At 33.1% G+C, this 21,490-nt stretch overlaps 1 protein-coding gene across 1 annotated transcript in view; it reads left to right on the top strand.

The window, feature by feature from the left end:
- ARL6 (ADP ribosylation factor like GTPase 6) overlaps positions 1-21,268 on the top strand; it is a 36,235-nt gene extending 14,967 nt beyond the window's left edge. Inside the window, exons 5-8 of the mRNA XM_054577404.1 lie at positions 1,034-1,128; positions 9,954-10,083; positions 13,751-13,806; positions 20,603-21,268. Coding sequence (XP_054433379.1) covers positions 1,034-1,128; positions 9,954-10,083; positions 13,751-13,806; positions 20,603-20,628 — 307 coding nt within the window. The 3' untranslated portion in view covers positions 20,629-21,268. The remainder of the gene's footprint in view (positions 1-1,033; positions 1,129-9,953; positions 10,084-13,750; positions 13,807-20,602) is intronic.
- The last annotated feature ends 222 nt before the right edge of the window (positions 21,269-21,490 follow it).

Raw genomic sequence — 21,490 nt, 5'->3', positions numbered from 1 at the left:
TAAAATAATAAAACTGTTACAATGACAAAGATTGAAAAAAAAGATAAGAGCCATGCCACAAGTTGGTAGGAAAAATACTGGTAGTGGTATAAATGGACACAGCATTTCTACAGGACAACTTATCACTGTTTATCTAAAACTTTAAATTTTATATGTATATATATATTCCTAGAAATTTTATTCCTAAGGATGGATCTTTAAAGTTTCAAGAAATTTTAAAAATGTATTTAGGAGGATTTTTATCTTAAAAGTTTTTCATAATAATGAAAATTGGAAATAACCAATAAGTCCAATAATAAAAATTTGACACACTATTTGATGACACACTCATGCAGTGAAATACTTTATAACTAGTACAAGAAAGCATGCAGAGGGAATCAGTGATTTCTGAAGTGCCACTATGATCTGTAAGTGAATCCTTAAACTAGTTCAGTGGTTAGATGTCAGCTTAAAAAAAAAATAGAATAAAATAAAAGCTATTTGTAAGTATTGATGTACGTATGTGTCTGTTGAATATTAATGTAAAATATATGTCTCACTATGATTATGGTAAAAATTATTTGAGAAGGACTAGAAGTTGTTCAAACTATACTGCAAATAAGATCAATGAAATGTATGTGCATGCCAGAAAAGCAGTGTATATGTACAACAGGAGCATTCCATTTGTATAGATGTAGATATTCACATGTGAATACACATAACATCAACATTGATTTACACAAAAAATAGTGATTATTATGTTTGAAATAGGATATGATTTTACTTGTAATTCTTAAAAATTATTAAATAACAAGTCATTAAATTTCATCATATTATCAGCTGAGTGAAATAGAATTATTTTACATGAAATATCACTAATGGTTATACATTAGTCACTCATGTGAACTAATAAGAAACAGCACCAAAGCCTATAATGATAAATAGACATAGGATATGAAGAGATAATGCACAGGTTAGGACATACAAGTGGATAGTAAACATGGGAAAATGTGTAAATTTATTTTTAATTTTTGTCATTCTTTATATTATACAGAGATGGACAGGCCATTATTTTTGTCATTGATAGTAGTGATAGATTAAGAATGGTTGTGGCCAAAGAAGAACTTGATATTCTTCTGAATCATCCAGGTATGTGTGTGTGTGTGTCAGTCTATGATACCTGGGCTTTGAGGTCTGTTAACATAGAATGTTTTGTTCTTTGGTGTTGGCAAAAAGTAGTGCTTGCACTATACAATTACCTCTTATTTAAAATTTTAAACCATTATGCATAACTCATAATATTCTTACCTAAAGGACCATATATTTTTTTAAATTACAAAGATTTTTTTGCAGTATTTTTCAGGTCTATGATGTGTATTTCTCCCAATATAAAAATGCCCTTTTTTTCTGATTACATAAATAATATGTGTTAATAGCAAAACATGCAGATAGAAACAAAAATAAGGAAGAAAGTAAAAATCCATATACTTCAACACTCATTAAAATGATTTTGATTACCATCTTTTCATGTGTTTATGTATGTATGTATATGTAATCACAGCATTTCTTGCCTATTTATTGTGGGAACACTCTTAACATTTTTTCAAGATACCAGTAGTAACAATTTGGTATTTTTTTCATACCTTTATATACGCCATATCTATATCTACAACTACTCTCTATATTATACACACACACAGGCACCAAAAGTATATACAGGGTGAGGCAGAGCAGATTTACAGTAGTGAGTATGCAAAACACAGAGTTTATTCTTATATATTATTATTAATTATTGCATTATTTTCCATATGAACAACTGTAAACCTACTTTTGCCCTGCTCTATATAGGTGTGGGTCTGTGAGCACTGCCAGTTCTGCATCTTGCTATTCTCAAATAATACTACATGATGGAAATTCTTTTAAGTCAGATTGCATATCTTTTATTTACCTATCGATGGATAGTGTTTTTTTCCCCATACTGCAAACAGTGTTCCAGTATGTATTGTGGAATGCTGCATTTCTGCCTTTACACATGACTGAAAAAAGATTTTAGGTAGTCTTTGTGCTAGAACTTTCAGAAGAGCATGATGGTTTAAAAGAAGTATGGATTTGTGTAGAAATGAAACAGAAGTAGTACAGGGCTTTCTAACAATTTTTGTGGTTTAATCACAATATCTTTAGTATTTTTATCAGATAACCTCAAGCTTATTCAAATATTTTGGGTGGATAATTTTCCAGCCTTACTTTATATGTGCTTTTATCTGTTGGGATAAAAAATGCTTTTTTAATTGTGTATTCCCTTTGCATTACTCTTTCCACTCTCCTCAAAAACATTGTTATGTTTGATCAATAAAATAAAATCATTCCTACAAAATTTGCTTCAAATGTAATGGGACCTTGGTTTTTTCAAGTGAAGCTTTGTCTATATAGCTTTATGTACTGGTGCGTGGCTGAAGAATATATGAAGTTTCTTTTTAAAATTGAAGTATAAGTTGTACATAGTGAAATGCTCAGACTTAAGCTGTAGTTCAGTAATTTTGACAAATGCATACACTCATGTAACTACACTCCCTCTCAAGAAACAGAACACTGCATTATCTCAAAAGTTCTCCCAAGGCCGTCTCCATTCAAAACCTCCCACCCCTGTCAAAGGAACTAATAATCTGATTTTTATTATCAGATTATCTTTGTCTTTTCTCAATTTCATATGAATGGAGGGGAAAGTACATACATTTTTGTGCATAGGGTTTTTTTCATTCAGCATAATGTTTTTGAGAGTCACTCATGATGTTTTGTGTATCACTTGTTCACTCGTTTTTATTGCCTTGTAATATATGAGTATACCAAAAGTTATCTAATCTCCTATTTATTGACATCGGAGCTGTTTCTAGTTTAGGGCTATTATGAATAAACCTGCTTTGAACATTTTTGTAAAAGGCTTTTTGTAGTCAGGTGTTTTCATTTCTCTTGTATAAAATAGCATCCTAGGAATGATATTGCTGAAACATAGGGTAGATGTATGGATAATATTTTAAAAAATTGCCAGATTATTTTTCAAAGAGGTTATATTAATTTGCATTTCAACAGCAATGTATTAAGAGTTTCACTAGCTACATATCTTCTCCAATGGTTGATAAAAGTTTCTTTCATTTTAGCTTTTCCTCTTTTTTTAAGTATATTTTATTGATTATGCTATTACACTTGTTCCATTTTTTTCTCCCCTCTATTCCCCTCCTCCCTACATTCCCCTCCCACCAGCATTCCCCACCCAACTTAGTTCATGACCATGGGTTGTACATATAAGTTCTTTGGCTTCTCCATTTCCTATAATTCTTAACCTCCCCGTGTCTATTTTGTGCCTTCCATTTATGCTTCTTATTCCCTGTACCTTTTCCCCCATTTTCCCCACTCCCCCTCCCCACTGATAACCCTCAGTGTGATTTGCATTCCTGTGATTCTGTTCCTATCCTAGTTGTTTGCTTAGTTTGTTTTTGTTTTTGTTTTTGTTTTTGTTTAGGTTCAATTGTTGATAGTTGTGAGTTTGTTGTCATTTTACTGTTCATAGTTTTGATCATCTTCTTTTTCTTAGATAAGTTGCTTTAACATTTCATATAATAGGGGTTTGGTGATGATGAACTCCTTTAATTTTACCTTATCTGGGAAGTACTTTATCTGCCCTTCCATTCTAAATGATAGCTTTGCTGGATAGAGTAATCTTGGATATAGGTCCTTGTCTTTCATGACTTTGAATACTTCTTTCCAGCCCCTTCTTGCCTGCAAGGTTTCTTTGGAGAAATCAGCTCATAGTCTTATGAGAACTCCTTTGTAGGTAACTCTCTCCTCTTTTCTTGCTGCTTTTAAGATTTTTTTCCTTATCTTTAATCTTGGGCAATGTAATTATGATGTGCCTTGGTGTGTGTTTCCTTGGGTCCAACTTCTTTGGGACTCTGAGCTTCACAGACTTCCTGGAAGTCTGTTTCCTTTGCCAGATTGGGGACATTCTCCTTCATTATTTGTTCAGATAAGTTTTCAGTATCTTGCTCTTTCTCTTCTCCCTCTGGCACCTCTATGATTCAGCTGTTGGAACGTGTAAAGTCCCAGCGGTTCCTAAACCTCTCCTCATTTTTTTGAATTCTTATTCCTTCATTCGGCTCTGGTTGAATGTTTATCTTTTCCTTCTGCTCCGAATCGTTGATTTGAGTCCAGGTTTCCTTCTCTTCACTCTTGGTCCCCCATATATTTTTCTTTATTTCACTTTGCATGGGCTTCACTTTTTCCTTTATTTTGGGACCATACTCAACCATTTTGTGAGCATCCTGATTACCAGTGTTTTGAACTCTGCATCTGGTAGGTTGTCTATCCCCTCAATGCTTAGTTCTTTTTCAGGAGTTTTGATCTGTTGTTTCATATATATTTTAGTGCTCCCAAGTTGAGTGCATATATATTAATAAATGATATGTCCTCCTGATATATCATCCCCTTTATCATTATAAAATGTCCATCTTTACCTCTTGTTACTTTTTTTATCTTGAAATGTATTTTGTCAGATATAAGAATGGCTACACCCATTTTCCTCTGGATGCTATTTGCTTGGAGTATCATTTCTGACCCCTTCACTTTGATTCCACATCCTTGCAGCTGACACATGTCTCTGGAAGGCAGCATACAGTTGGGTTTTGCTCTTTGATCCGAACAGCTACTCTGTGCCTTTTTATGGTGAGTTCAGTCAATTTACATTTAGGATGATCATTAATGCATGATGATTTCTTATATCCATTTTAGCTTTTGTTTTCTGGTAGCTCTGTGTCTCCATTGTTTCCTTTCCCCTGTGTTTTTTGTGTATAATTTTAGTTTGGTGGTATCCTATGACTTTTCCTCCGTTTCCTCTTTTTTGATGCTGTGTATCTGTTTTAGACTTTTCTATGTGTGTGGTTACCATTAGCATATGCAAAAGAAAGTTTCATATATATAGTAGTCCTTTTTTTTCAGGTTGCATTTTATTTCCATTCACCTATAAGTTCATTCCTTTACTGTTTCTGTTGTCACAAATTATCTCTTTTTATGCTATGAGTTTATTTCCAAATTCCAGTAACTGTTGTCTCTTTTTTGTTTTTGATGTTTTTTTATCTCCTTTAAACTTTATATTATATTTAAGTGTTTATTAATCTATTTGGAATAAGGGTTGCAGTTTCCTGCTTTTGTCTGTCTGGTAGTCATCTTGCTCATAGTTTTGTATTCTTTTGTCTTTTTGTTTCAGATAGAACACCCTTCAGTATTTCCTATAACGCAGGTCTTGTGGTAAATTCACCCAGCTTATATATGTCGGGAAAAGTCTTTATTTCTCCTTCATATCTAAAGGATAACTTTGCTAGATATCGTATTCTTGGCTGGTGATTTCGTTGTTTCAATAATTGAATATTTGATTCAACTCTTTCTTAGCTGGTAGGATTTGTGCTGAAAAATCCAATGATTGTCTATGGGATTTCCTTTATAGGTTACCATCTTCTCTTCCCTGGCTACCTTGAGCATTCCTTCTTTGTTGTTAATTTTTGACAGTTTTAATATAATGGGCCTGGAAGAAGGCCTTTTTTAGATTGAAAATGTAGGTGTTCTATTAGCATATTGGTTTCAAGGATCCAGTTCTTCCCATGGTTTTGGGAAGTTCTCGTCAACTATTTGTTTGAATAGGCTCTCTGTCTCCTTTCCCTGCTCTTTTCCTTCTGGTATACCCGTTATTCTGATATTGTTCCTTCTAATGGAGTCAGATAGTTCTCATAGAGTTATTTTTTTCTCCTTTTTTTCACTCCTTCCACCTAAGTCATTTTTAGGTTCATATCTCCTGTGTCACTAATTCTTTTCTCCATCTGGTCCGCTCTATTTCCTAAGCTCACTAGTTCGTTCTTCATTTTCATTTATTGAGTCCTTCAGCTCCAGAATTGTGTTTGATTCTTTGTTATAGTTTTGATCCCTTTGCTAAAGTACTCCTTTTGTTCATTGATTTTCTTTTTCCAAGTTTATTGAATTGACTTCCTGAGTTTTCTTGTGTCTTGTTGAGACTTTTCAGAACTGAAATCTTGAATTCTCTGTCATTTAAATTACATTCTTCCATGTCTTTAAGCTACATTCTTCCATGTCTTTAAGCCGGTTTTCTGGAGGTTTTTCATTTTATTTCTGAATTCCCTTGTTATTTTCATTATTCAGTATGTTGATGGATTATTTCTCTGCCTGGGCACTTCTGGGAATGAAAATTGCTTTTTAAAAAATGTTGGCGCTTCATTGTTAAGCAAGTTGATAAGTAGAGATATTTCTTTTATTTTTCCAGAAGGTGGCGCTGAAGAGCAAGTTTTTATTTTCTTTCTTATATTACAGGGACTTCTGGGATCTCTGTAGAAAGGTGCCATCTCCGCGTTGGAGAAAGGTTCCTTGTTCCCCAAGGAAGTGGGCATCACCTTTCCACCTGGTCACCTCATTCTTGGGGTGCCATTCCTGTGTATTAAAAGTGGCGGTCTTTGTGTCTCCTTTATATTTCTGGCACCGCCTTCCTATAGCCAGAAGCTGCTAGCAGGGCTGCTCTGAGTTGACCTAGGTGCCCTCTACCAGGCTATTCTGCAATGGGTGGGCAATGAGTGAGCAATGGTTGGGCAAGAAGCCGTTCCCATGTCTGTGGTTCTGTTCTTTATTCTGAGTTTAGCTGCAATGAATACAAAGCACTTAGACTGGAAAGTATTTTTCTAGCCCTTTCTCCATTTACCTTGTTGAGGATTAAGCTATCAGGCGAGCCACAGAGATAGTGTGGGCAAATCACTGTGCCTGCAGAATGCTTTGTTCTGTGCTGCAAGGCTTGAAACGCGGTGACTTTTTGTACTGGTTCCACTTGTAACTCTTGGAGGAGAGACCTGGAGATCCTTTCATGCTGACATGCTGCTGACTTCACCCGTTTTTGGTTTTTTATTGTCTTCCTTGTAATGTTGTCATCAGATTTTGTATCAGGGTTATAGAGGCCTCATAAAATGAGATGGAGAGTATATTCTTTTTTTTTCTTTATTTTTTATTTTTGGGTTTGTGTAAATTGGTATTATTTCTTCCTTAATTGTTAGATAGAATATACCAATGAACTCATTTGTGTCAGTATTTGGTATGTATGTTGAGGGAGTGGGGGGTGCATGATTTATGAATTCCAGTCCTTGAATGATATAAGAATATTAAAGTGTTATGTTTCTGGGTCACTTTGGTAATTTGTGACCAAATTTATTAATGTACCTAAATTGTCAGATTTATTGGCATAACATTGTTTATAACATCCTCTCATTATCCTTTTAATGTCTGTAAGATCTGTATGATGTATCTTCTTTCATTCCTAATTTGGTAATTTATGTTTCCTCCCTTCTTACTCAATCTTTTAAAAAGTTTATTGATTTTATTAATTTTCTTAGAACATCTGGCCCTTTAAGTGTTCTCTTTTGTCATTACTTTCTGCTCTTGATTTATTATGAACTCTCTGTACTTACCTTGTATTTCACTGTCTTGTTTTCAAACGGAAGTTGTAATCATTGATTTTACACCTTTTCTAATACAAGCAGTCAAAGCAATACATATTCTCTAAAGATTTAGCAACATTTCGCAAATTTTGATAGCTTTGTTTTCTAATTGTCTGGTTCAAAGTATTTTCTAACTTACCTTGTGAATTCTTCTGCGACCCTTGGAATCTTTGGTACTACGTATGTTATTTAATTTCCCAAATATTTGGGAATTTTTGTAGGTATCTTTTGTTATTGATTTTAATTTAATTCTACTTGATCAAAGAATATTCTGTATGATTTCATCCTTCAAAATACATGGCCTAGCAGATATTGTCTAACTTCATGAGTGTTCCATCTGCAATTAAATAAAATATATACTTTTCTGCTGTTAGGTGAAGAATTCTATAAATCACAGTTGATATTGTTGTTCACACCTACCACATTCTTACTGATTTTTTTGTTTATTTGTTCTGTTAATTTCTGAGAGAGGAGTATTGAAGTATCCACCTATACTTGTGGAATTCTTTGTATTTCTCTTTAATACTATCAAATTTTGCTTTATATGTTTGGGAACTTGTTTATTAGATACATATACACTTAAAATTGTTTTGTCTTCTTGATTGATTGACCCTTTTATAATTTAATGCCTTTTTCTTTGATAATACCCTTCATCTTTTAAAGCTACTTTGTCTGATAGTAGTGTAGCCATGGCAGCTTTATTATACTTATATGTATGCATGTTTTCCATCCTTTCACTTTCAGCTTGTTAGTGTGTTCAAAGTGTGTTTCTTGTAAACATCATATAGTTATATCTTGCTTTTTTAATCTATTCTAACATTGTCTGCTCCAGGATAAATTCCAGCTGAACTAAGTATTTAAATGTAAAAATTACACTATTAATAGCAATAAGAGAAACTATGGGAGATTTAAAAAAATAATTTTGGGGCAAGAGGAGACCTTTCTAACTATAATACAAAACCCAGAATCCTTAAAAAAAATAAAAATCAATGACTAGGATACCATAAAAAGATTTGATTTGCAAAATGGACCATACACAGTCAAAGGCAAATGACAAGCAAAGGAAACTGTTTTTTTTAATTCATTTTCTTTATTTTTTCAAATATATTTGTCTCTGCCTTCCCCCCACCACCTTCCCCTGCCCCCTCCCCACTCCCTCCCTCAATCCTTCCCCTTTGGTTTTGTCCATGAGACGCAAGGAAAACTATTTGTATTTCATATTTTAGCTGTAAGACTTATTTCCTTACTACTTAATGTATTTCTCTGAATAAATAAGAAAATAAAATTAATAGAAAAGTGGGGAAATGATATGCCAAGATAGTTCATGCCAAGGTAGTTAAAAATAAGGAATTATAAACATCTTTTGAAAATATAGAAATATTCCTGACTTTTCTCAAAACAATGTAAGTAAACACATTCTGATAGTACTTCTTACCTATCACTGGAAACATTCAATACAAAGTTGTTTAAGGGAAGGCAGTTCAGTTACAAATCCTTTGACCCAGCAATTCCACTTCTCAAATCTATCCAGCAGAGACACTGGCCCATTTACAAAATCTTCTACAGTTTATTCATTACAGCATTGTTTATAATTGTAAGTATTTGCAGCAACATAAGTATATCTCAGCTACATCTGGTTAAATAAACTATGATACATAGTACAATACTTAAAGACAGAATATTCCACAACAGTTAAAATAATGAAGAAACTGCTCTATATGAATGGTCTCCAAGATATGAAATTAAGTGAAAAGCAAAAGGTTAAAAAGTGAGAATAGTCTTCTACTACTATTTGTATAAATAATCGTATATAATAATTATTTCCAAACATGTAAAAAATGTCTAAGGAGATGCCATATCATGGTTGCCCCTTCTAGGGAGGAGAAAGTGAATGGCCTGGGACCAAGGTGAGAGGGAGATTGTTTTACTGAATACCATTTTGTGTCTTCTGACTTTTGAACTATTTAAATAAATTCTTTGTTCAAAACAGTGAAGAATATTTCCAATGTTGTAACAAGGCAAAAATATATTATTAAAATACCTAGCTTGTTACTTAGAATACTGTAACAAATCTAAAATCAGGATCCAGTTTGTTGTCTTCTTTGAATTTTGCCTCCTTTGTGTTGACGGAAAAATGAAACAAAATATTTGACCTTTTGTAGGTGCTGCTCAGTAACCACTTAATGAGCCACCCCACATACACTTGTCTTTATTTTAAAGCTCCAACCAGAAAGCAGATAGTCTTGGAAGAAATATTGTTGAAACCCTCGTATCACTCAAACATATGCCTGGCTGTCTATGTCTTTAAAAGTTTATGTATGAATGATATAGAAGGAAGTGATTGGTAAACAATTGTAGTGAATTTAGATTTTAAGGATTTGGGGATCAATGACCAAGAGGCTGGAAGTATGATGATAGTCTTATTTTCTATTTCAGATATTAAGCACCGCCGAATACCAATCCTGTTCTTTGCAAACAAAATGGACCTTAGAGACGCAGTGACATCTGTGAAAGTGTCTCAGTTGCTATGTTTAGAGAACATCAAAGATAAGCCATGGCATATTTGGTAAAGTTTTAGATTTATTTTTCATTTTATCATTTTGGAAAAATCCCCAAACTTCAGTGTTTCTTTTCTAAGCTCATTTTATAAGTGACCTAACTTGGTAGGATGTCAGCTAAGGATTTTGTTTTATAGAATGTGGCATCGCAGGTGTTCATGAATATATTACTATTAAAACCTTTCAAATCTTTTGGGGGATAAAAAATGAAAACAACTCTTTAAAAGAATAAATTAAACAGCCTGCTTACTCACCCAACTTGACCATGCTGATTTCCTTCTACACGTTGAATAAGCTAACCACAATCCCATCTGATGGCGTTTCCACTTGTTACTCCCTTCGTCTATATCATTCTCCAAAATAATTTTCCTAACTTGCTACTGCACTTCCTTTAGGAACCTCTCCTGATAATTCTCTAAAATATCACTGTACCTTACCCTGCCACATTTTTTTCCTTACTTGCTATTTCTGTTGCAATGTGACATACACTCTTTTTGTTGTTGTTGTTTTATAGTTTGTCTTTTTACACTAGCTCATTAGCACCATGAGAATTGGGGTTTATGGGCTTTCTGCACTCTAAGCCCTGGAATTGTAGTACACAGTACATAATAGGTTCACAATAAATACTTGTTTATATGAATACATATAAATGGAAATAATAATCTTACTTGGACATACTAATAAGTTTGAACTCAAACGGTGTCTGAAATTATTTTACATTACTAGATAGTATTTAGTACCTGCTACTACCTGTCATTAAGCTCTTCTATCCACCCACCTACCTCCCCAACATTGCAAGATATCCGTCACTTGAAGATTTCTCCTTTTATGAGATGGTATGTATGAAGAAAGGCTGAACACAGAGGAAGAGAAATTCAGGGCCTCTAGAAGAGAAAACAGTACAAAGCAAGGAGTTAGTAGAGCTCAGAGAACTTGAAGAACTAACCTTGGTGCTGAAAGAGTAAGAGCTAGAGGAGGGCTGAGAAAGCCCTTGAAACTCCTCAGTACTCAAGGCCTCAGCTCCTCAGCCCAGGAGTGAAACACACTGTCTGTCTCAGGTAAAACCTTCCCTACCTTGGAATCAGAAGAAAAGTTTTGCGTCAGAATTTGAGGTTCTGTGATATTTTTTGGTAAACAGTGGAGGGATTTTGGATAGAGAAATATCTTAGGATGGAACATTTGCATTTCTCTATATCATTCAGGTAAAGCATATCTAAGTTGATAATGTCTAAAGTATAATAATTCTAATTTTTCGATTGCATTAAGTATTGTTAGTGCTTTGGTAGAAAGTACAACATTAAAAAACATGGGCCTGATTGGTAAAAGATGCAGTCCTATTTTTAATTTTGAAGTGGAATTTAATTTTGCAAATGGAAAAATCTCTACTTAAAATAATTAGCACTTGAAATTCTAAAAACGTATTAAGTTGTAACATCTAAATATTTTTCAATGAGAGAAAAAGTAATATCCTGACTTTATAAAGATGTAGAATACTATATTTCCAGTTTCTATGTTTTCTGTATAACTTATAGAAGAATGCCAAGTATTTCTTTAAGTTTGTCTATAATTTTGAATTCTTAATTCACACTGGACAGCTCACTAAGTTTCAGTTACTGCTTCATTTGTTAAGTTTGTTTTTATTCATTTATTGCAGTATTTTTAGTGCATGCATAAAATTGAAAATAGATTTATCTTTTTCTAATTTTAGAGATAAAGGTAATGTACAGTGATGTAGAGATAAAATATTGCTTCTCTCTTGCTATAGATAGAAGTAAATTTACTGGGCAATAAAAGATATAGAGAAGTATAGTGCAGAAGATTAAAGGAAAGTTTTATGGGGTTTTTTAACTGTTGTTCTAAACATATAGTCAACTCTCATTTTCAGGATCTGATTGCAGTATTGTTCTTCCTCTGGCTGCTTTGACTCAGTCCCTGGTGTAATATGTATGTTTTTTGCTTGTTTACTATCTTTTAAGGAAGACAGATAAGAAATAGATAAATATAAAATGTCAGCTGGAAAGGCAAATAAAAATAAAGTAGGATAATAAGATTTAAAAACTAATGAGAGATACTCCCTCTCTGAGATCTAATTGAAGTCAAGGAGGAGTCCACTCAAAGGTTTGGAAAAATAGCTTTCCAGAGAGAGAGGCCAGCTAGCAAGAAGGCTCTTGGATGAGAACATATGATACATGGTATGTTTCAGGAATAGCACAAAGTCCAAGCTGACTGGAGCAGACACATCTACAGGGGATTTGTAGAAGATGAGACCACCGGAAAACAACCAGGGGCCATATCACACAGGGCTTTGGAGGACATGGTGAAGGCTTTGGCTTTTATTTAGTTACAGGTCTTATGATTTATTTGAAAGGATAGTAGAATTCAAACAGTTGGGAATAAGTAGGAAAAGATACAAGGTTTTTAGTAGGGTAGTGACTCTTCCACCAAAGGGGAAGGATTTCCTCATGATACTACTTATTTGATGTTGTAGTCTTGTTTGGCACTATGAGTGTGTGATAAAATCAATATATTGATCTTTGTTGATATAAATGTTTGTTAATGATTTTTTGCTATTAATACAAATAATCCATAGTTTGTTTTGAATAATTGTGTATCTCATGCTGTTTGTTTCTATCTTTTTATTTTTTAAATATAAGTCATGTTCTTAATAAGTAATTCCTTGGAAGTAATTTCTGGTTTGATTAGAATCAGATTAAGTCTTTTAGGTAACTTAGTACATATTTTTTAGTACATTTTAAAATCATGCTTCAACACACTATAAGGAACCCTAATTCAGAAAATCTAATTATGTCTTCTAACTGCTATTTTATGATTATATTTTGAAAGAAATGACTAATCGATCAGTAAAATGTTATGAGACACTATCAGACTATGTCTTGAGAAGGATTGATACTCAAAAAATCCCTTGCATTTTGTTTTAGTTTATGTAACTTAATTATAATTATTTGTAAAATAATCACTGTAAGGATTTAAGTTTACTCTCTGAATGGAAAGATCATGAAAAGACCCTTTTTTTATTTATTTATGTATCTCTCTCTCAAATATTTAAATCTCATTATGGCCATATGAGGTCAATGATAATATTCCCCTGTGTTACAGATGCTAAAACTGAAGTCAATAAGTATAAAACTATTATAGAAATCTCCTGGGATTTTTCGTTTTACCAGTTTACCAAAGTTATAATTACAGGTTTATACCCTATAGATATCAAATTCCATTTAAATAAAGTCACTGAATCCTATGGCTAAATTGCATCCTAAGTCAAGCATTTCTAACAAATAACTTCTGTTTAGTCACTGGGCAAAGTAGGAAGGGGGGCCTCTAAAAATTTTTCCACCACTGGAAAAATAATTCAAAGTATATGTTTTGTTAATGTTCGTCTGAATACTATTCCTAAAATAATAACTTTTTATTGTACACTTTTTAAAATGTCATACTACGTTTGTCAGTACAAATTATGAATAATTTTCTCATGTCTTCCTCCAGAACATTCAGACTTTTATTTTTTTATGTACATTCAGTTTCATTGCTTAACTAGTTCTTTTCAGATATGTTACTAGATATATTAATTGGCCATATGGAAAAAATTGCAATTATTTATTCTTATAGTTCTGTGATGTAATTAAATGGATATGTTTCTTACCGATTTTATTTCAGTGCTACTGATGCCATAAAAGGAGAAGGATTACAAGAAGGTGTAGACTGGCTTCAAGGTACATCACAAAATACTGTTCATCTTCAGCCTTTATTTCCTTTCCATTCACATTTGTCTTTCCTTTTTTTAACATTTTATTTTTATTATATCACTGCCTTTTCCCCCTCTTGTTTTCATTTATTCCTGCTTTCAGAAAATACACTGCAGTAAGTATCCAATACCTTGCTCCATTTACTTCTATTACATTTTTCTAAAGCATTTATTGAAATAAAGTGTTAGCATTTTTAAGGTCAATTATGTGACAGCTGTAGAAACATTTTTAATTTATAGCAATAAATTTCTATGAGATCTAGTAATAGAAGCACATTTGAAGTTTGGAACAAATTTTAGACCTTAATAATTAAAATAAGTCTGCATGGCATGTGTTTTAAGAATGCTTTACTCCATTTATATCTTCATTTATACATAACACGTTTATATAACCTTTAACATGCATGTTTAGAATCATAAATACTGGTATTCTGTTGACGTTTTGTATATTTCAGTTCTATTTGTTATTCATCAAAATACTTACCATGGGTTGGTACAGGCTTACTATATCAGGGAATAAATTAAGGTATATCATTTTTCCTAAGTTTACATTGTCTGCTAGTTATAGGAATGGCTTGAAGCACAAAGAACCACACAGAGCAAAAGTGAATGAAACTGAGTTCTTTAGGTTCTTGTTACAGGACCAGGAGGGTGAGGCCAAGAAATTTTCATTTGTGAGCAGAACAGCTGAGGATCATACCTATTAAGTATCTGCCGGCTCTGAACAAGGGTTGAATAACAAGATATTATAAGTTAAAGTTTTAGTCTTGTGGCTAGCAACTTAATTTCTTCTACACTAACTTTTTAATTCGAGTTATGTGTGGGGTTTTCCTTCTCTGTATGTCATGGTGGATCTTTGAACCAAAGAAATATTATTTATGTATGGGCAAGAGTAGTCTGTTCACCTGTATATTGAAATAATATTGCTTTGGTTCAAAGTACTAAATATATATCTGATGTTTTTTATGTGTTATTAGTAAAATAGGGTATTTTATTTAATTGCACAGACTGTTATCGATCTCTTTTGTATTTATGTAGTCATGATATTTACCATTAAACTGCAAAAGACATTCTAGTCATAATTTTTTTCAATCACCCAAGGAAGTTTTTATTGATTTTAGAGCTAAGGAAGAGGGTAGAGAGAGAGAGAGAAACATTGAGTGGTTGCCTCCCGTATGCACCCAGACTGAGGATCAAACCCGCAACCTAGGCGTGTGTCCCGACCACGGATCGAACCTGCAAACCTTTTAGTATACAAGATCAACACTCCAACCACCTGAGCCACCTGGTCAAAAATTATGTAGTCATAATTTTATAATTATGTGAAACTTAATTGAGAACTTCTAGTGGTTCTCAGAATAACTACTGAAATTTTTCTGTGAACACACAAACTTAGTTTGATGGGCTGTGGTGAAGAAGTAGTCAAAGGGACTGATTCCCACATAAAACATAGGTTGCAGAGGAACATTACAGACAAGCATGTTTTTCAGCCTCAATTCTTATTTATAAGTGCTTATTATTGCTTACAGTGAAGATACAGTATGGATCAAACCCTACAATTGTTCATAGCAAAGTAATTCAAAGCACAGTAATCACTAAAAAATAGGTTGACATAGTCGTCTGAATTGTACATCATAGCTCTCTGTTCCCTTTTTTCTGAGGCAGGGAGAGAGTACATACTTTGTAACAGTAAGGCCACTAGGTGTTAGTAACAATCCAACATCACTGTGCCACTTGCTATGTCTGGTCTGTCACCTAATTTTTGTGTCGCAGAGTTTTCTGATTCATTATCTTTGCATCTTATCTCCCAAGTCTTTCTAAGGAGGACACATTGTTGGAAATATTTTTGTGTCCTTGTGTTGCCATATTTTTTTATGTAACTATTAACAATAGTCCTCTGCATGATAAATTAGTTGTATCCTTTTTTATGTAGGTATCATAGAATAATATTTAAAAAGCACTTGGGCTCTTGAGTCTAGAAGATTGATTCCACTACTTACTATTAATTAACATATTTTATTTTATGAAGATTATTTTCTTCATCGGTAAAATTTAAAAAAGTAAAATGTCCAAATTGTTATACAGAAAAAAATGAAACATTGTATGTCTTAAAATCCCTAGCATAAGAAAACACTCAATAAATGTTAAATATACCCTTTTACCAACTGCTATATTTAATAAAGAAATTTTTTACATAGATTAAAAAGTATATCAGTTTGGTTTTGAATAGGAGATCCTTTGTTCATATTTCTTATGTAATAGTAATTTGTAATTTGATGCTCCTGTCTCTGGATTTTAAGAGGTAAAAACCTATTTTACAAAATAGGTAACAGTATATAGATTTGCCTGTAACTAACTTATTAACCAGAAGTTTTTATGTAAATCTAACTCTGAAAGATATTCTGAATTTATCTCTTCATTTTGTTTCCAAAATTCTGAAATTTCCTAGCATGATAAACAAGTAAGCCCTTCGACCAATTTAATCTTATTATTTAGAGTTTAAGGTTGAAATTACAGGGGTAAAATATTAAATTACACATTTTGTGCCAGGATTCCTTTTTTTTTTTTTTTGAAAGGATTCCCAATGATTACCTATGTATTGCAGCCCAAAGACAAGAATCCCTGAGTAGATTATGAAATATTTTTTAAAACCAACAAAGAATATAAGGAAACCATCACAGAGGTATGAATTGTTTTCTAGCTCTGAAACTTTGAAGTGAGATATTTATAAAAAGAAATCCTCCCACATGACTAAGGAAACTTACTCATTTTATCACATTATCTGTATGGGAAAGGTTAATGCTTTCAGGTTTTAATATAAGACTTATAAACTATTCAAATGGTTGTTCCCAAGACAAAGGATTGAACACATACTTAGTTTCATCCCTTCCACAAATCTCACTAAGAATAAAGGGACTTTTGTTTAAAGACATTAACCCTCAAGGGCAAAAAGAATAAGAATGACAAAAATGGCAACCAAATTTTGGAAGCTGAGTATCTGATGAATGTTAAATGACTTAACCAATCAGATCAGTGCTGAATGGCACACCAGGCTTAAAGACCTTTTCTCTTAACAGAGAAAGCTGAATTCTAAGCAAGCACTGGAGAAAGCTGGAAAGCATCCTAATTGATATTACAGATCCTCTCAAAGTCTTCATGTTGGTGAAAATTGGAAATCAGATGAGCTGGAGCTAAAAGGAGAAGACACAGTCATAAATCTTTATTCCAAAAGAAGATTAAAGGTTATTTTCTGCAAATAGTCAATAGGAGTATCTCTGGATTAGCAAAACTGTGTATGTGGTAGTGCTAAACTGAAAATGATGAGTAGCTGAAGTTTTCATACCAAATACTATAATCTTTTTCTGCCTTCTACTTCTTCCAGAAGACACTGGCAGTAGGCAGGAGATAGAAAGTCATTTTTGAGGAATCAGACTAGCCTAAGAGAGAGGACCTAGTGACATTAACATCAGAAATTCCCAATGAGATGGCTCAGCTAGATGCACTAGAATGATCACATTTGACAAACCTAACATGCATATCAAAATTCCAATCAGCTATACAGTGTTTACTCATACATATGGGAAGGTGGCAAAGGGTCATCAGGCATTTGGAGACAAAAGCATGAATTATGGACCATGAACAAACAGGAAAAGTAGGTTAGAGGAAATAGAATTTATTTAGGGAGAACATTTCAAAACACAAGTATCAAAAAGAATCAAAAATTGAGTTCTTGGAAAATAATAATAGAATAGTAGAAATGGAAAACTCAATTAAAAGAAGATAAATAGCCCTGGCCAGGTGGCTTGGTTGGTTCAAGCATCATCCTGTACACCAAAAGGTTGTGGGTTCAATCCCCAGTCATAGCACATACTGGGTTGGCCTAAAGATTCATTGAGTTTTTTCCATAAGATGGCTCTAATAGTGCTTAGTTGTCTTTAACTTCATTTGAAACCATTTTATTAGATTCTATTGTAACAGCTATCATATCAGCATGAATTTAAAAAACATCAAAATTGGTGAATTTTTGTGTAGCCACTTTAATATTGAAGATAGAAGAAAACAAGCAACATTTTCAGCATATTATGCTTTATTATTTCAAGTAAGGTAAAAATGCAACTGAGATACAGAGATTATGCAGTGTATGGAGAAGGTAATGATTGAATATGCCTAAAGTGGTTTGTGAAGTTTCATGCTGGAGATTTCTCACTGGATGATGCTCCACAGTCAGGTAGATCAGTTGAAGTTGATAGCAATTAAATTGAGACATTAATTGAGAACAATCAATGTTATACCATGCAGGAGAAAACCAACATACTCAAAATATCCAAATCAAGTGTTGAAAATCATTTTCACTTGCTTGGTTATGTTAATGGCTTTGATGTTTGGGTTCCACATAAATGAAGCTGAAACAACCTTCTTGACTGTATATCCTCATGTGATTCTCTACTTAAACATAAGGAATGTGTTCTGTTTTTAAAACAAATTGTGACAGGTGATGAAAAGTGCATACTTTACAATAATGTAGAATGGAAGATATCATTGGGCAAGCGAAATGAACCACCACTAACCACACTAAAGTCTTGTCTTCATCCAAAGGTGATGTTGTGTATATGATAGGATTGGAAGGGAGTCTTCTATTATGAGCTCCTTCTGGAAAACTAAATGATTAATTCCAACAAGTACTACTCCCAGTTAGACCAGATGAAAGCAGCACTCAGTGAGAAGCATCCAGAATTAGTCAGCAGAAAATGCATAATCTTCCATCAGGATAACACAAGACCACATGTTTCTTTGAGAACTATGCAAAAACTGTTAAGGCTTGGATGGGAATTTGTGATTCATCTGCTGTATTCACCAGGCATTGCATCTTCAGATTACCACATATTTCAGTCTTCACAAAATTCTCTTAATGGAAAAAATTTCAGTTCCCTGGAAGACTGCAGAAGGCACCTGGAACAGTTCTTTACTCAAAAAGATAAAAAGTTTTGGGAAGATGAAATTATGAAGTTTCTTGAGAGATGGCAGAAGGTAGTGAAACAAAATAGTGAATACACTGTTCAGTGAAGTTATTAGTCAAAATGAAAAATGTGTCTTTTATGGTTTACTTTAAAACCGAATGAACATTTTGGCCAACCCAGTACTTAGGTTTCAGGTTTGATCCCCAGTCAGGTCATGTACAGGAGGCAACCAACTGAGATCTCTCTCTCTCTCTCTCTCTCTCTCTCTCTCTCTCTCTCTCTCTCTCTCTCTCTCTCTCTCAAATCAATAAACATATCCTTGGATGAGGATTAAAAAAAAAGAATAGAGGCAATCTCAGAAAGTAGAGCAAAAAGACAAAGAATAGAAAATTGAAAAGAAAAGATAAGAAAGTAAGGGGTTGAGTTTAGTAAGCCCAATATCCAAATAGTAGGAATTTCCGAAAGAGAACAGAGAAAATAGAGGGTAGAAAAATCATCAAATAAATTATCAAACAGCATTTTCAAGAACTGAATGATGACTTTTTAATTGAAAGACCTCTTGAGAGGTCAATCCTCTGGATGAAAATATTCTCATACCAAGGTACATCATTATTAAAATCAACGCTGAAGACCATGGAAGAGTCTACAAACAATGAGAAGAAAATAAGAGTTTTCATGTAAAGGATAAGGATACAGAATGGCATCAAATTTTTCAACAGCTACACTTGGAAGCTGTAACATAATTGGGCAGTGCCTGGAACAGTCAAGGATAACAGAGTAGAATTATGTTCTCAGGCAGTGTCAATGTATTGTGACTGTAGAATGAAGACATCTTCTTCCATGTGAAGTCTCGAGAATCGTTTTACTTTCTGTACTTTCTGTACTAAAGTAAACACTGAGAAGTGTACTCTTCAGACACAAGGGAATAAACCAAGAAGAAAAAAGTAAGGGGTCATGAAACAGGTAAACTAGCACAAGAGAGTGATAGTGGAGATCCTAGAATGGCAGTGAAAGATCTCATATGAAAATAACTGGGTAAGCATAGGAAACAACTGGTCCAGATTAGTTTCAGAACATTCTAGAGAAATTGATAGACTATATAATGTGCTTCATAAAAATAAGGGTTTACACAGTGTAGAGTAGTGGGACTGAAGTAGTATTGAGTACATAAAAAGGCAGAAAGGCAGGGATAGAGAAAAGGAACAATTAACACCATGGTAAACAAAATACAGTTGAAGACCAGAAAAGTAAACGGGTTATACCATGTGTCTTAACTGTGAATAGCACTTACAGAGTCATTGCATTGATAATCATGGCCACATTACTATGTTAGGAAAATGGAGTATTGAAAACATGAGGAGACAAATGTATTTTAAAAATAAATAAATAAATAAATAAATGCTTGAAAAGAAAAAAAAGAAAAGAAAACATGAGGAGGGTTGAAGAGACCAGCAAAGGGTAATATAAGAGCTGAAGCTTCATATTAAATGGAAGGAACTGATACTTCAACAGGTAATAATAAAAGTATATTATTTAGACATAAAGAGGTAATAACTAAAAAGGGAGTTGGAAGTAGTTGCCTATGAGAGGAGGAAGGAGCTGATGAGGCAAGGGACCACTAATTTTTAGAGCCAGATGACCAACTCTGCATATACATCTTAGACAATAAAAACTATAGTATGAATTGCACTTTTTTAAAAAATGTCCATAGGTTTGTACTGTGTTCTGGATTTGCATCAGATTACATTAAAAAATTGATTTTTTTCCTCTAGAGACCAATAACTTCTTGTCTGTTTTTGTTTTCAGATCAGATCCAGGCTGCAAAGACATGAAAAGATAGTATTTGGAAACCTCAAAAATTGTCATTTCAAGGAACATATCTTAAGACAAACTGAATATATTAAATTTTTTTTAAAGATGCTGGTGCATCTAAGAACACTTTATAATTTGCTTGCATTTATGGACTGTGAGTAAACTTTATAAGAATATAGGACCTCAGATATGCTAATCTGGCCATTAGTTATATAAAAACAAATCCTCAGAAGGGCTCCCCAGGCTTATCAACTTCTTGGTAAATGTCTAACTTGATTGCAGTGAGAATGTTTAAAGTCAGAGTTAAAATCCATCTCACTATCTCTTCATGAATTATGATATCTTTAATGTATTTTATTTTTAAATTATCCTCTAAAAATTAGTTTTGTAGTATGACTGCAGTGTGATTGTGCTAGTGAAAAATAACTTTAAATGTTTATAAGGGACCATAAGTAATTAATGTGTATCTAGATTTTTACTTACATCATCATCAATAAAACATAAAATGTAACATACCAACTAATGTGCTTTATAATGAAAGAATAATGCTGTGTTAATATGGTATTTGGTGTTTTACTGTCAAACATTTGTAAATCTGAGTCCAACTTACACTGAAGTTATTTAGCCAATGAATATGTATTAAACCTCTCTATACCTGTACTAGTCTGGCATTATCCTATGCAATGGTGATAAAAGGTAAATTAGACATATTGCTTATCCTCAGAGAACTTAGAATTTAATGAGGGAAAATTTGAGAATCTTTTATTACATTTAATTTTATTTCATTGGCTAATGAAAATATTTTATCTTAAGATTAAGAGTTATAAAAATGAATTAACGTGTGGTTCTTTAATAATTATAACTGACTGCTTATTTCTTTAA

The sequence above is a fragment of the Pteronotus mesoamericanus genome, unplaced genomic scaffold (assembly GCF_021234165.1).
Source record: "Pteronotus mesoamericanus isolate MK-2021 breed Mesoamerican mustached bat unplaced genomic scaffold, CSHL_Meso_final contig_42, whole genome shotgun sequence".
Lineage (NCBI taxonomy): Eukaryota > Metazoa > Chordata > Mammalia > Chiroptera > Mormoopidae > Pteronotus > Pteronotus mesoamericanus.
The sequence above is the reverse complement of the archived record's forward strand: the minus strand, read 5'-3'. Positions and strand labels throughout refer to the sequence as shown.